The sequence below is a fragment of the Chaetura pelagica genome, unplaced genomic scaffold (genome assembly GCF_000747805.2).
Source record: "Chaetura pelagica isolate M959 unplaced genomic scaffold, ChaPel_1.0 scaffold449, whole genome shotgun sequence".
NCBI lineage: Eukaryota > Metazoa > Chordata > Aves > Apodiformes > Apodidae > Chaetura > Chaetura pelagica.
The window spans coordinates 530826-547948 of NW_009954418.1; the positions used below are offsets into that span (position 1 = coordinate 530826).

The 17123-nt window shown below is 38.0% G+C and overlaps 1 protein-coding gene across 1 annotated transcript; it reads right to left on the reverse strand.

Moving 5' to 3' along the window:
* Positions 1–2476: 2476 nt before the first annotated feature.
* PRMT7 (protein arginine methyltransferase 7) lies at positions 2477–16683 on the reverse strand. Its single transcript, XM_010004425.1, is given in 18 exon segments — positions 2477–2634; position 2743; positions 3212–3308; positions 4424–4584; positions 5353–5427; positions 7222–7383; positions 8001–8090; positions 9261–9308; positions 10434–10517; positions 10965–11106; positions 11812–11939; positions 12989–13166; positions 13304–13545; positions 14248–14360; positions 14664–14772; positions 15241–15390; positions 16254–16290; positions 16589–16683. Coding segments are annotated over 18 exon segments (2070 nt in total).
* Between the last annotated feature and the right edge of the window lie 440 nt (positions 16684–17123).

The window sequence follows — 17123 nt, forward strand, 5'->3', positions numbered from 1 at the left end:
GTACCTCTGCCTGCAGGCCTAGTCAGGCTCAAAGCTGTTGTCACTTAGAAAAACAAAACCTGCCTGTGTTGGCCAAACAGTGTATGTTCCTTCCAAGAGAAGGTAAGATTCCTGCTCTGCTTATTAAGATGCCAGTTGCCAGAAGCTCTTGCAACTCAGCAATGCTTCTGGGAACAAATGGGAGGCTGAATGCTGCTACTGGGTATATGCGTTTTCCTGATAAAAGTGGCTTTCCTCCCCCAGTAAAATGGTCTGTGGAAAAGGACAAAGATGTAAGTACTTCTCTTTGTTTTTATGTATAAGGAATGGCCAGTATTCCCCTATAAGCAGCTGTTTTCCACACGATTTACAGATCACACAAGATTTTTAAGTCCAACCTGAAGAATTCATGGGAGCCAAGACTGATTCATACACTAAACACTCCTAGTAAGTGGACAAATCTTTCCCCAAGTCACCCAGATTCCTATCAACACAGCTGTGTTTTGTATGCACCAAAAGTTAATGAATGGTGTGAGTTCAGAGCAGTTTCAATGCCTGTCTACATACAGAAGCAGAACCAATGTTGGTCACACAGTGAATTAAAACATGCACAAGGTTTCCTCAGCTCATCCATCACATTATGTTCTTCTAAGAAACCCACAGGTGCTAAAATGGACTCAATGTTCCAGCCTTTTTATTTTTTAGAAAGCAGTAATACAATTACCACTCCAGGTATATTGAAATCTCAAGACATTTATCCTCACATGCAAATAATATGATTCACATTAATTGCCACAGGTAAGTCCTGGAAGACTGTTCTGCAGACATGCTAGCTACTGTACCTAGCTTATGCCCTTCACTTTCACTACAGCAACAGTCCCAAGACTCACAACACCAAAAGGGTTTTAAAAGGATACCTTGCAGTCACCACGCCTACCATTTAGGTTAAAACTAGGCATTAAAATACTGTAAATTCAGTTGTAGTTTTCCTCTATTTTATTTTTCAAACACATACATTCTCACACATTGGTATGAGTTCCGTGTCCCCTTTGGAACAGTGCATTATTTGTGCAGTTAAATGCAAAGCCCCTTCAGAAGCTGTTCCTACTGCAGAACTAAGAACAGCAGCAAACACAAGAGGCAGCACACCTAAGTTTTTTCTGCTGTGTTACCTCCTCCAGGAGAAGAGAAGCTATACAAGCCTTATGCATTCAGGAGGGCAAAGCCTCTACCATTCATAAGGCTTGGCCATATTATTGTTCCCTTTACAGTTGTATAGCTTGTGTTTCCAACATAAACCAACATATGATCTATAAATATGATCACACTCTTAGGAAAAAAAAGAGGAAACAATTCCTACTCACCAGAACTATCTATCATGGTGACCAGGAAAGCCAAGAAGACTAGGCTCCTGCTCCCTCATGGCTTCTTTATGGCATTCCTTTAACTTTGTTGAAGTTGCTGCTCAGAGGAAATAGAAGTTATCCCTGTGGCTGGCTGACAGAATTTAGCACAGGCAGTACATTGATTTCCCTTAACAGGTCACATACACAAAACAGATACACCAATTGACCGTTCATCTAAAGCAGAATTAATTGCAAACACACGGTCACACACTGTTGTTTCTGCCAAGCTGATTTGGAACGCAAGTAAGAAAACCTCAGTTGTGGGCATGTGCTATTGCAGAACAACATACAGCTTAACAGAACGGGCAGGTATTATTCAGACCTCTGATGGAATTAATATAAAGCCACCTTTTTGATCATTGTATCTCCTACAGATTTGGAAGTTTTTTAGAGTACATCCCTTTTTCTTTTGTTTCTGGTCAGACTACCACCAGTTTGTCACTTCAATTAACCCAAATAGGTACATTCTCCAATTTCCAGTTATGCCTTTCCAGACTTTGTTTACTGTTTGGCAAATGTCTCTTCAGAAATGCAGCACCGCTGACTCCGGCAGAGCTTCAATTCCCTGACCATTTCAGTTTAATACTAACCACAACTTAACACAAGCCTGCAAGCAGCTCAACTGTTTCCTTCCACATGTTAAGTGTACTACTACTATAAATATGTAGCTTGACTTGGAATTTCTTCTTGTGCACTCAGAAGATTATCTCCCATGTTACAGTGACAAGCCTAGAAACAGAAGAGTTTAACTCACTTCTATCTGCTGTGTAGATAGGTGTAAGGTTTAGCATCTTCACCTACTGATATGTAATGCAATAACCAGCAAGCCAACTGTTTTCTAGCCCCATAATGTTATAAAAACCCAAAAATACCAGAGGATATAAACCCTGTCAGGAATACCTGTCTGAAAAAATAGGTTCCTCTCTACCTCCCCAACTATATATTTTGAAAACATAAACCAGAAAGGTTTAAAGTACTTTTCAGAACAGTCAGTTTGAGCACAATAAAAAATAAAAAAAATCCCTCTGCCATATAAAAAATACTTTGTAAGTTTATTATAATTTAGGAACATGAGTAAAAAGGAAAGTATTTTATAGTAGCTTGAAATCCATGGCAATCTCTCCTGTCTTTGTATTGAAATTTATAGCATACGTGACAGCACTAGGAAGGTCTGACAGAGGTTCTGATTCAATAACAGAACTGAAGAAATAGACAGCTTGCTTGCAGTGGGGATTTCATTCACAGTTTCCTTACAGGAGAGAGTTAAAAGTGAAAGCAATCAAAGCTCTGTGGTTTTATCACTAGACAGTAATAAAGCAGTAAGAGCACAAGAGTCCTTGTTCCCAGTTTGGTGTACCCTGATGGGTAGTTAGCACTTGTGTTGCCATGCATTCTATTACAGGAATGCATAACTTGAAATATCATATGCTACACTGCACAGTGAAGTCGTAGAGGAAAAAATTAATTTGGTCAGAGAATATTTAGACATAATACTGAAAATACTCCTTACCCCCAACATTTTTGCTTTTGTTAAAATGAGAAAAGGGATTTGTATTAATAAATTCTACTTTGAGCTAGGATTGTATTTAAGTTCTGAGTGTAGTTCAAAACTACAGAAGCATTAGGATCCAATTCAGACTCTTCCATTTTAAGGTACATCTCCTGTGCCCCCCAAAAATATGTGCAGATAGTTCTACTAGTTCTGTCTACATGGTATTCAAACAGTCTAACAAAGATCACTACATAAACCAAGCATGGCCAGACACCCATTCTTCAGAACTGTAATTGTGTAGACTTCAACATCATCAACTAGACTGAAGAAATACCTTTTCATTTGAAATCTGCATCAGTCCTGTACTAACAGAGATATCAGCAGCAAGATGATATTCCATCCACAGAACTGCTCCATGGCTCTTTCCTTTCCTGGGGAGAGGTGGAGGATCAAAACCTGCTACTTTATACAATGCTAACAGCTTAAACGCTGCACCCATCCCTCACACAGTTTATGTGAAAGCTGTAAATGCATTAATAACTTGTTTCCTTGAAAAAAAGTTCAACGGCTGAACGATTTGGTAAATGGATAGCAAGCTTTGAAGTATTTGCAGATATGAAACAAAGACAAGGAAGAAGAGAGTATGTCATAACTAAATCTGCTCAAAACCACTGTCATTTAACATCTGGGGAGTACTTCCTTCAGAGACCTCAGCTTCTAGTGTTTCCGAATTTTGAGAAAGTATTTACCACATCTCCCATCTCACTTTGAGTGCCTGTTCCACAAGGAGCAGAGAGGTTGCCTGTAAGTACAAGTGGTACAAAAGGCAGAGAGACCCCACGCAGGTGGTTCTGGATTTTGTGAAACCTTGAATCTCGTTTCACAAAGAGAAACATGTAATTGCAACAGTGTTTGAGCTCCATAAGCTCTAGATAGCAAAAACTAACTTTTCCCTGTTTAATTCTTAACAGCATTTCACATTTGAACAGAATTAAGCAAAGCCTGTGGTCAGATTATAATGAAGAGTATCTCAGAAGATGTGACTAATACCAAGACTGTCAGAATTAGAGTTAAAAGGAAGAATAGTGTACTCTTTAAAGCTAATAAACAGAAAAATGTGGAAAGCTAAATAGGAGCTTTTTCTGCAAGAACTCAGCAACAGAGAACAAAGAGAAGAAAGATTAAAAACACCCAGACAAGGGTTTATTTTCTCTGTAAATTAATCTGGTCAAGTTTAAAATCATTATCACATCTAGAAACATGTCATTTTTTAAAAACAGGCATATTATCTAAGAAATTATGTTATAGCCTGTTGTGAATAGCCACAGGAAATTCATGTCACAGTAACTTCCACAAACTTCAGTCTCATTTTTAAAAGCTGTCAAGTATGTTCCCACTAGTTGACTATTACAGTTAACTATACATTATATATTGTGTGTATATATATATATATACACACAGGGTAGATACACACATATAAAAAGCTTGCATATGAAGTTAAATAATGGATTATGCCATGAATATTTATTGCAATGAGAAAACTCACCGTAGAAGATCTACAGAACCCTCTGAACCGAGACAATGCTGTGGCACAGTCTTTCTGAAGTCAAATGTCAAAACTTCCTGGGGGTCAGAGAGTGACTTGCAAGGATATTCCCACAGAGGATGAGGTTCTGCTTCCTTTGATTCCCTAAAATTTAGAGAATTCTGAAGAAAGAAAGTAATAAAACTATCTCAACACAATCCAAAAGCAAACAGTCTTTGTTTTCAAGTTAATTAGATGTCCTAATCCCAGAGTATTTCAGTAATAAAGCCACAAGAGGACAGGCCTGCACTGCACATGTATGACATGCATGAACTACTGTGACTAAAGTCCTCAAGCAGTCAAACAGAAACAGACACTTTCAAAATACAATGCACTTAACTTTTCTTCTTCCTTGATATGAATTTTACTCTAGAACTGCCTGTATTCCCCCCCCACGCCCCCCCAATGACTATTAAGGCAATCTAAATTGCTAACTCAGACATGGGTATTTACAACACAGCTCTAGAAACTGACACAGATAAATCTCACCCTTCATATCTGTTTCTCAGAAGTCAAAACGCCTTTTTGCTCTTTCAAAAGTAACTGCAAGGGCAAATAAAGCCAGCAGGATTCATCTGTGAGCAGCTCCCAGATGATTTGATTTCAATCTCAGAACAAATTTTAAGAGTATTTCTCTTTTTGAATGAAGTTATTTTCAGAACAGTGCAAAGTGAATAGCATGGCAAGTGAGAAGAAACATTCAACCCCAAAACCATGCCACAGAAGTTGCCATTTTGCAAGAACTAAATACCCACCATATTTATGAAAAACTAAACCAATGGTGTTCTGCCCAAAATACAAGTTTTTCAACAGTCACTAAATACTTTTCTAAGCCAAGTTTTGCTTTGTTTTGCTGAGACTTGTGCTGAAATTATTTTCAGTCTTCTTACTTTAATCATATCATCCATAGTTTGGACATCAAAACCTTCACAGGTGCCACACGGACTCCGGATTCTCCATAAATCCTAAAAAAAAACCAACAGGATTTTTGGCTTTATTAAAGGGAATAGGAAATCTTAAATTACTTTTAGCTGTAGATTAGATATTTGATAGCAAGTCAGATGAAGACTCTTTACTTTCTATACATTCCTAAACCATTAATACTACAGAAAGAATGAGGAGATAGTGTATTTTGGGAAAATGGTTTGCAAATCAGTTAATTCTTTAGCCACTTAACAACTCAAACACTGCTGCTTCACAAGATGGCAGCAGGACTGCTATAAATTTAAATAAATGCTGCCATAACTTATGCTTGAATGCAGGAGGAACCAGAGTGACTTTGAAGAATCTCCAAATGACATACCTGACAGACCTATCAAATCTGATAGGTAGCACCCTGCTCCCTAAATGCAATTATGGACTAAACTAGTTAGAACTTAATTCAAAACCTTTCTCCTGGATCCAGCTTTTGCTAATTGCTTAAGTGTAATGAGGTATTCCTATCCTGACAAGACAGAACAGCCTACAGAACCAGCTCTGCAGAATACCTTACAAAACTATGTTGGCTCCTTCTGTCTAACCAACAGCTGGTAACCGCAGAGGTTATTTTAAAAAACCCAGACTCTAGTCTGGGGGTCCTGATTCACCACTGAATCAAGACGAAAAGGTAAAATTAAAGGAATAGCTTTTGGAATGGCTTAATGGAAGAAAACACATTTAAATGTTCTACCAAAAGAGCTATGTGGAATCATCTGTGAACACAACCCTGTAGATGGAAGTGTAAAACTGAGGTTCGGGTGATGTGAATGTTACTCTACATTCTGCTACTAGATTGCTGAATCATCTTGAGTTATCACTTTGCTTGCTTCAGTTTCCTCAGCCAGAACATGAAGAGAACAATGCTTTACTTCCTTGCAAAATGCTGAGTTCTCAGGAAGTAAACCCTCTAGATATCAGAGCACGGAATTAAAATTAACAGCTTATTTCAATCTGGTTACCACAGATTAGTCCTAAACATCTGTTTCCTATTACACGATTCAGACTTACATTTACTCTGTATATGTTTAAATCCTCTACATTTTTGCAGAAAACTGAAGGGTCTGCAGAAACGTGCAGCATAGCTGATTAGTCCCAGAGGGATAAATAACATATGTATGTTCATGTGTACAAATCAAAGGCAGAAGTGAAGAAGGTTAAAGAGCATTCAAATAAAGAAACTGTTAAGGAAGAGAATGCTCAGCCACAAAACTACACAGCTGGTGAACCAGACAGGAGGAAGAAAAGAGATAAACATGGCATTTTTAACAGATCAACTGAAGGTTATGTAAAAATTCATTAGATTCTAGGCATTTTTTTTTAACTTTTACTTTTCAAAGTATTTTTAAGATGTGATCCCCTAGTAAGATCAAATTTAGAACTGTGCACAGTTTTAACAAGTGGTTAAAAAAATCCAATTATGAATTCTGCCTACAGCCTTATACTCATAAAGCATCATTTTTAACATGATATTTTGCAGATTATCCGATTTTAAAAATAACCACGATTCTCACATGCTTCAGCAACATCTCTATAATCTAAAGAAATGTTTTAAAACATTCAGCCCTGTCATTTAAAAAGGTAAAATTAGCCTAAGTTTCTGACAGGAGATGGCTGAAATGGCAAAACTCATCCTCAAGATATCAAATATTATTTTCTGAGGTCTTAAGTGCAAAACATATTGGACAGTATTAAAATGAGATAAACTTTTAAAAGCCTGGAAGATTCCTCATTTTGAAGTGGTTTTGTGTAAATTTTAAATGGATAATTGTAAACAAACTGACCTGAAACTCCACAATCATCATGTGCAAAGAAGCAGATTGAGGCAGGATGGTGACATTGCTGGTTAAGTGGCTGGTCACAGCTGTCCTAGCATACCAGAAATACAGGTTATGCCACGGCAACAAACTTGTGGTAAAAAAGGGCTCTCCCACAAGAACTGAAATCTTGGCAAAGAAAGGAGATAAAAAGCATTATAACAAAAAATAACAACTCAATGACACAGGCTGTTTACATCTTTGGTAGCTGACAATGCGGTAGAGCAAGTGAAGTAATCTAGATAAAAACTGCTGCTGCTGCACAAGGATTTAACTGCTGCCTACTTTTTAAAATTTTAAAATTAATTCATCTGCAATGAAGTGTGAAAGAAAATGTTGCAGTTTTAGGCTGGAAGGCTTTATAATGAGCATCACAGAATTCTGGAATTTTTAATGTAAGGGTGCTAGTACTTCCAAATCAACTGCAATCTCATTTGTGGCTTGAGAAAGAAGTGCTACAGCCTATTAGCACAAATGCAATTAAACCAGGTTAACTGCCTTAACAACTGGTGTAGATTATGCAGCAAAGGAAAGTCACACCCTTTCAAAAACACAGTGAAACTGCTCCCACAGTCTTCAGTCTCATGTAGTTATCACAGGACAAGTTCTGAACCATCTACTCAATTACATTTTTTATTAACTGGGATGTAGTGGGATTCATTGTGGTTACAGTAGCACAGTAGGAAAGCAAGAGTCATTTTCACCCAGCACCTCAAGAAGTTCAGCACTGGCCTACTGTGACATACCTTTTTATCTTCCAAATGAGAAGATGTCAGCAACTCAGGACGTGCTTCTATTATTTTAATTTTATCTTCAAGATGGTTTTCTCTAAAAAACTAAAAAAAAAGTAGCATGCTGTCTTTACCAAAAGCTACAGCTGAGACTCAAACCCATACCAAAATAATAATTTTATAAATATAAACAAAAAATAAATGAATAACCAAGAGAAAAAAATAAAAATTGCCTATTGTAACTCAGAGTGTTACAAGTCTTTTCTTGAAGGGTACATGCACTTTAAGCCAACATGTCACACCTAGTGAACTAAAGCACATGCCCTAAATAGTCCTTCAATTATGTATATAACAAAGCAGGGAACAAAAAAGTTGTCTCACCTTCATTCATTTGTACTTTCAAGCATATGGGAAGGGCAGTCAAGAAAAAAAAATTACTTCAATGCCAATACACTGCATATTTGGTTTCTGTTTGAGACAAGGTTTTGTCTTAATTTGCCTGCCACTCATGTTTTGTACTCCTAAGCCACAGGCTGAGATGAGATATTTCTTTCAGATACACAGAGCCAACTAAAACAGATAGGGCTAAGCAGTGTTTTCAGGGAGCTGCTTCCAGTCACTTCTGAAACATCAGATGCCTCCACTCCACTGGCAGGACCTTCTGTGCTCCACCCCAAGGAAGCAGCTGAAACACCACTGCAGTTAAGACCCACTGCCTAGTGTATCCCAAGAGCCAAACATCAGAGCAGGCATTCCCAGGTTTTCCCAGATGAAAGACAGAACTGCTGGTGCCACTTTCCTGGTAAGACTGGTGCAAGCTATGGGATGCTCTCACATTACACTAATCAGGAGAAACAAAGAGCTCTGTTTTTCTCTCCAATGCTATGAGAGCAGCAGAGCAGCAGCTCAGGCAGACAAGCCAACAGGCACCTGCAAGTAGAGATCAAGCACTGGAAACCATAATTCCTGTGCTCAGCACCACCTTCCCAGTGGCTTATTCACCTTGTGGCTATAAGATTGGATATAAATCGAATGGGATGTATTCCTTCAACTATTTGCATAAAGCTTTGCACAAATACCAGGAACAAATAAGACCTCCTTCACCACCACAACATATCCCACCTCCCACAGTCTTGCCAAATTCTACGATGGAATTAATTAATTGAACTGGTTTAACCTCCAAGCAGTTGGTGCAAGGACAATCAAAGGCATCAGTTCTGGCCTTAGAAATGCCATGAGTTTATTTACAGCTTTAACAGAAAACTAAATACTCACTTTTTTCATGACAGAACAGGACACAGCAGAGTTTTCCAATGTAAACACCTAAAGAAAATACATTACAGTGAAACTAGCTTAATAATTTTTAATTAAAATAATACCTAAATGAACATCAAAGGAACTATTTTGATGCCCTAGTGAACCATGCATCCATTCCACAGCCCACTGTTATGTACCTTTTTAACAACAACAAAAACACTCCCAATAACTGCAGGCTGAACAATGCTGTTTCCACAGCCACACAGGAAAAAACCCAACACAATGCAAGCACTTGTTTTCCATGTTTAAGATGCACACAGCATGTTACCATTTGCTCTAGTCATGTATTTACTCCAGAAAAAATGCAAGCATATTGCCAGTGTGCTGAGCCAGCCTCCTCTAAGTGCTCACTCTTTGTAAGTACTGTTTAACATGATCTGTTAACAGCTGCAAAGAGCTCAGATGTGCAATGCAGCACACTAGCCTTTTCACATAAGAATCAGGTTTTATTCAAAGTTGGTGAATAGTTAGGCAATGTACTGCTACAGGGCTAGGAAAATATTATGGGAGTCTCTGTCTGCCCTATTCATTTCCTCTCTCCTTGGTAATAATCTGTGACTAGACACTACTGAAAACAAAAATACAGGGGCCACTGTTTTATCTCAGCATGTTTATTATTTCCACAAGTTGCCTAGTATCTTCCTCAGGGTTATATTACATTACACATTTCCAGATAGTCAGTCCAACTGTAATAGATTTCAGTTTGAAGAGCCCCATGAGGGAACAAATTAAGTAAGGTATATCCATGTGAGACAGCCAGGCAGGCAGCTCCCAGCTCTCATTTACACACAGAGTCAGTATTACTGCTTCCTATCTTGCTCTTATAGACCTTCCACTTCAGATTAGATAATAAATGTAACTATGGAATTGCAAACATAAAAGAATAATAGAATTGCCAGGCATTTAGGTAATTATAAAGAATATTTGCAAATGCACCAAGATACAAGATAGCAAACAGGAATCATTGGGGAAGAAATTTAACCTCTTCAACACAATGGGAGCCTTTCTCACTTGTCACTGAAGAGGTATTAGAAAGAACTAAATAGTAGGCTGGAAATGCTGAACGACAGAGAGAGAAAAAAATACGAAGCTAAAGCACAAAGATCGGAAAAACAGGAACAAGTACTGTACCTGCTTTGCTCCCAGATAATGAGCCAGCACAGGCAGCAGACTGCCATCACTGATAGAAAGGCAAACACTATCTGTTTTCAAAACCTACAGAAAGTAAATATTGTTATTCCTACTCCAGATGAAAAGATTTTCAAATTCTAGACATTTTGATGGCCTTTATTCCTACTTTATACACCACCATATCGAGTAAGGACTGGGAGATACAGTGATTAATATCATCACTTCAAGCAGAATAGAATAGTGTAATGAATGTTCATGCAATCCCCCTTCTTTAAGGTCAGAAAAAGTCTGCACAAAAATGTACTGCGTGTGTTTATTCAACTCCCAATACTCCTTCCAACACACAGCTGCTACAAATTCCCATGTAAAACCAGTTGCTTACAATTAAAAAACCTCAAAGTTTTCATGAAAAAGTACAACTTACATCTGCTGATGTACGTCAGACATACTTTGTAAGCCAAGTCATTTAGCAAGGGAGAAACACATTCCATAAATAATACTGCAGATAAACCAATACACACAAGCACTCACTTGCTTCAAAGCCTTGATGTATTGGTGTGTTCGGTTCTGGTCATTTAATTGCCCGAAGCGTGGTCTGTTCCAGAGGAGATGAGCCTGGCACCTACAAACAGGACTCTCAACACGAACGTCTGCTTTACTGTCCTCTTCTCCACTGGAAAAAAAAAATCAGTGAAGTATTAACTACTGCATCAGTAACATGTTTTTGCAAACAGGTACACTCATGCACTTCAGCTAGTGTGCACATGGACTCCACAAATCCACATGAAAAACCAATTTTAACCTTTTTAAAATAAAAACCCAAGAACCCCCTACACTTTCTCACTAACTGTGATGATTAGGTATTTTAAGCTTTGACTTTTTAGCAAGAAGTTACTCATTTGGATTCCGAAGTAAAAAACGTACATAAAATCCAGACATTAACTTTTCAAGCTGGCACTGATTTTTAAACCTGTCCGCTGCTGTTGTCGGCACAACCAACGTGATCAAGTTCCTTTTAATCTGAGGAAAAGGCATTAATCTCAACATGACTGTGCTGACTAGGAAAAGAGAAAATGCAGACAGAATGGCAATTACCTATATGCCAGCTAAGCTGAGCTATATTTCAGGATTTCCAGGAACCAACCAGCAGGGGTTTTTGTTCCCCTGCCACAGAATGCCACCAGGAGCCTGCAGCCAAATTTCAACTATGTTTTTATGCAAAGTGTGTTGTTGCTTTTTTTTCACCTGTGCCTTGCCCATGGAATGTCCTTGTCTTTAGGTTCTTATCTTGCTCTTCTACAAAATAGCTGCTCTAGGAGCAGAAAATATTCAAGCTTGGAGTAAAACACCACCCTTTTTCAGACACATGTATGGTTACCTGGCCTTCTGCAGCTTGTACCACAGAGAGTACTCATCACGACTGGCAGTCAGGTACACCTTCTCACCCTGGAGAACTGGCTCCTCATTTGGAAGAAAATACACACACTGCATCCAGTGATCTCTCCACTGAAAATGGTTGATATACAAAGCTTTAGGAAGTAACTCGTTAGTAGTAAATGGAAAGTAAACAAATAGAGGAAATCAGTATGAATGAGCACAACTCTGAGGCATTGATGTATGACTGCTCAAAAAGATCTTGTTCACGTTAGCAAGGCTGAGGATGGACTAATCCTGTATATTGAAGAACCTTCATGTAGATTTCTTACAACAGAATAAGCCTGAGACTACTGGCTTGCCGATTACCTAAGCCTGTATTTTAATCAAATGAAGAACAAATCCCAAACACACTTCATTAATGCTGTTTCACCTCCATAGTTCACTGACAGTCACCAGTGGTTAGAGCCTCATGCATCAAAATGAGGTCACCTCATGTAACTCTGATGTGTTTCAAAAAAGCTCTCTTCTGCATAGCAAACCTCTCTAGCTGATTGCTCATTCTAAGCTGACTGAATACCCTGAAGCTTCATAGTTTCAAAATTTATTCTTCTCAAACATCCTAAGTGCAAAAAATCATTCTGTAGCTTCTTTTTGACTAAGTCTATCCTACTACTAAATACATTCATACAAAAAAACAGGAATCTAATTTAACAGTGATCTCCTTTTCCTCTAATTATACAGTATCAACCCAGCATTTTCCCACACCAGCCTTTTTAATGGGATTATATTACCACAAATTTATTTGGAAATTTAATGAATACTACAACAGACTAATATTTTCACCAGGGATAGAGACCAGTTAAGTAAAAATATGTGGCAATCTTTGTGCTATTTCTTGAAAGTAAAAGAAACAGAAGAAAAATATCTGGAAGACAGTTCCTTTTTTAAGCTTCACATTAAAGCTCACATTTAAGTTTTACATTTTAATGTAAAAACCTAAAACTGGTACAATTAAGAGTTAACATTTCTATTATTTGCTTATTTAGCATCTTCCAGTACATAAAACAGTAGCAAAGTTCCTATGCAGTTTAAGGGACAGCTGCTTAAAACATCTACAATAGCCTTTACTCAAAACATGCAGTCATCTGATTATAGTATCTGAAGGCTCAGTATTTTACCTGGAAAGCAGAAGTGGATTTTACCCAGTATGGAGCCATTGTGCAATTTATCATCCCAGAGGGGTCCATGTCAATATCCCACCAGGAAAGTACAATTTGTGCCTTGCCAGATTTAACAGGCTCCAGCTGCACTCTGTAGCAGGTAGAAGCACTCCTTACTGGCTTACTGAAATCCACACTGCAGAGAAGCATGACAATTGTAAATAGAAATAGTTTAGCATTCCTCATTCATGAGCTTCCTAAGCTGCATACACAACTTACAATGAAGACAGAGCAGGAAACTTTTTTTTTTGAACCAAACAATCCCTACCTTACCTGAACATTGTCACCACATCACTAAGGACAATGAAGTCACTTGAAGGCATCTGGTTCAGCTGAATATCACAAACAGAAGGAACACCTGGACAGTTCTCCATTTCTGAAGGGGAGACAATAACTTTTTCACCATCATCTGCTTGGACATGAACAGGAAACAGTTTGTTCCAGGACCACATTCGCTTGGATTCCACTAACTGGACATAGACTGTTGCCCTGTGAGGCACTGCCTCACATCCTTCCTGAGTGTTCAAAACAAAGGGTAAATGCATTCAACAAATTTGACTTACCAACATGCATAAGCATTAAATCAATTGAAATGTGAACCAATTTAAAGAAAAGCTGGACTAGGAGCTTTGAAATCTCAAGCACAAAGTATTTCAGAGCACTTTGTCTGTGAAATATGATACACAGATCTATCATGTTCAGTGTGGTACAGAAAGGCCAGATTACTTTATTAACAATGCAACATTATCCATTTACTAGCCTCAGTTAAACTTGCATTTCCATTCTTACTCTGAAATGAGAGACCTATCTTGAGCTTCTCAAGGCAAACTACTCAACATCATCAAACTACTATCAACATTAAACCAGAGCTTGTGACTGCAAAAGGTAAATAAAAGAATAATGGCTCAAGTATTTATGCAATGACATCTTTGTATCCATGTTTAAAGAGTAAAAAACATTAAGTTTTTCCAAAAGAAACACAGTTTTAACACAAAGCAACTTAATGTAATTTCAGAGCCTATGATTTAAAATATGAGCTCAAATAATTTTTTTTCCTAGGCATGAATCTAGTAAATTAGCCACTGGATAAGAAATAAGCACAGCTGATAGTGTATTTACAAAGGATGCAGAGGGTTAATCAAATATTATCTCTACTCTACTCCAAAAAAAAAGACAGAAGAGTTTCTCTAGGGATAAACCAATATAAATTTTCTTACCTGTACTAGATATTTGTGTGCATGCTCATAGGTTGGTAAAGCTCCTTCTCCTATCAGCTCTGTATCAAATAATTCTGTTACCAGGATGTTTGCACGGCATTGCATATCTCCATCTAAAAGACACAATATAATAATAGTAAGACTTAGTCACACACAAGTATTTAAAGCAGGTGCCATCCTGAAAACAGAAGTAATAAAAAAAGCTTAGTGCTGCGAAAGAACCTGCTGAAGACTGCAAATTATTTTCCTTTAGAAATTTACTATGAAACACAAATGACTACTGAAGTACTACAACGATACTTCCTTTAGAAGTGCTTGTTTTCATTAAAAACATACAGAAAAACCAGAGTAAGACATATTCCATTGTGGTTTTTGAGGTACTTGCCAAATTTTTATCCCTAGATTATTTTTTTCACCTGGGCCAACGGTGACTTCAGTGGAGTGCTTGTTGATGACTTTGATCTTGTCACGAAAACCATTTTTCTCCACTATCTTCACAGCAGCATTAGCCATGGGCTTGAAAACCTGGAAATGGCAAAAGCGGTAAGTTTCTTAATTGCTAATAAAGAAAATGAGTTGCTCTACCTCATCACAAAGAGATGAAAAATTCAGTTTATGAGACAGCCTCTTTATTACTATTTTATGTGGTTGGAGAGTCCCACCTTCAAAGCTGAAACTTAGCAATATGGCTAGAGAATACTCACTTTTTAAAAAACTTGGTTAAAGTTTTCCATACTGCACTTAAGTTTTGCTAAGAAGTAGAGAAGACAGACTACTATAAAACTCAGTCATTTCAATCCGTACATTTACAGATACTGTCCCAAACAATACCTGTTTAAGACCTGTGTGGCTGACACAGTATCAGGTTTGCCCTTCAGAAGCCACAAAACAAACCAGAAATGCACCCACTCCACTGAGCATGCAAACAGGACAGCACTGAAGCTCTAAAAAGAAGCTATGCAGAAGCATGTGCAACCCATCTCAAAGACTTACCTCAATGGCATAGCAGAAGTCTGCCCCTGCTGAAGCTGCCATCATAGAGAGGAGTCCTGTGCCAGTCCCTATGTCTAGAACAATTGCTTTCTCACCTCTTTCCTTCACTCTGCTCACTGCAGCACGAATACCTTGGTAATATTTCACATTCTGTGGAGAAGACAAAAAAAAAAGAAGAAATAAACCAGCAACCTTTTATCCATTTATAGCTTTAATTTAGAAATCTTACTTTCTCTGACTAGGAGTTTCTGATTAGAAAAAGGCCTATGGACATTCTTTATGCTATACAGTCACACCAAAGCCATCTTCAGCAACAGCAGGTGTTTTTGGAGGGATCAGTCCATTTAAAGTGCAACAATTTGTAATCACTATATTCACACTGTCATTGATCAGTTACCTATATACAGCGCTTTTGATTTTTATTTCCAGTAGAGTTGTTTTAATTACTTAGCCATAACTTGCTATCTCTACATGGCTTATTAAATGCCTGATCTCACTGGCATGTTTCAATTCAACATTAATTCAAGACTCACATAAGTCTTTAAAAAGGTTATTGATTCAATGGTTAAGGAAATTACTACTGCAGAAAGAAAACGTAAAGCATTCACTTCAGACTTTGTCATGCCTGTAGATGTGGTATTTCAACTTTCTTCTCAAACCTAAGCAGTAAATAAAAGCTAAGAATAGACTTTACTTACATTCCTATCAGAACTAAGCAGCCTAGATTCACATTTACAGCTTCTGAAATTTCACCTAATGAACTGTCCCTGTCAAAAATGTGAAACACAGAACAGCAAGATCAGCTACTGAATGTATTATGTTCTGCAGTAAACAGAACACAACAGTTAAATGTAAGAAGGCATCTGTTGATCTAAGAGTAGGTCTGATGTCTTAAAGGGTACAAATGTTATCATCTTTCAGAGAAACCTGTATAATTCTGCAGTGACGGCTCTTCAAGGAAAAAGAAATGGGTATTTTCTTGCCATTCAAAAGTTTTTTGCTTCTATACTTACTCTGTCTTTATCGTGAAGCATATCTGCATAGCGTGACCTACAATTAAAAACATTCTAGTCAAAATACTACATATTGCAAAGCACAACACAACTGTTCGAGCTTATTTAGCCTCCTTTGTTTTCCCTTACTAAAGCAACTGGTCCCCATGGCCCATAAATGCACAGATAACTGGCACTTGTTCATTTCCCAAAGCTGAGTAATAATGTCATTTTCAGCCCTTGAGATTTCTACAGAGATAAACTAAAAGGTTGTCATAAAAAACAGTTTGTTTGGGGTTTTTTTTGGGTTTTTTTTGTAGCCTTAGTGGAACAAGCAGCTACTTTTTCTGGCCTACCTTGCAATTTCCTGATGGTAGTCGTAGTCCTCATCCTCTTCCAGCCACTCCAATGCACCAGTGGTGGGATTAGCTCTTCCACAAAAGGTCTTCATGAATATTCTCTCAAATTGTGTTATTTATATACTCTGTGTAGTTTTACTGCTTTGGCTTCAGTATAATACTCAAAATACTGTGAAAAAAAAAACAAACACAAAGCAAACCATACTTCCAGTGGAAAGAACAATTACTTCAGCTCAGTTTATACAGATATATGTTGTGTATTACACCTGCCTTGCCCAGAAGCCATGGGAACTGCTTTATACTTTTCCTATAAGGATGTTTCACGTCAAATCTGTCACCCAGCTCTTGAATTCAGCCCGGAAAAAAAAAAACAACACCCAAATAAACCACTAGGAAATTCTCAAGGAAAACCACCTCCCCCCGAAGCGACGGGATAGGGCCGGGGGAAGCCCGAGACCCCTCTCCGAGGGACCCCTCAGCCTGTGTGAGAAGCCGCGGCCTCACCTTCCCCTCAGAGCCGGAGCTTCCGCCT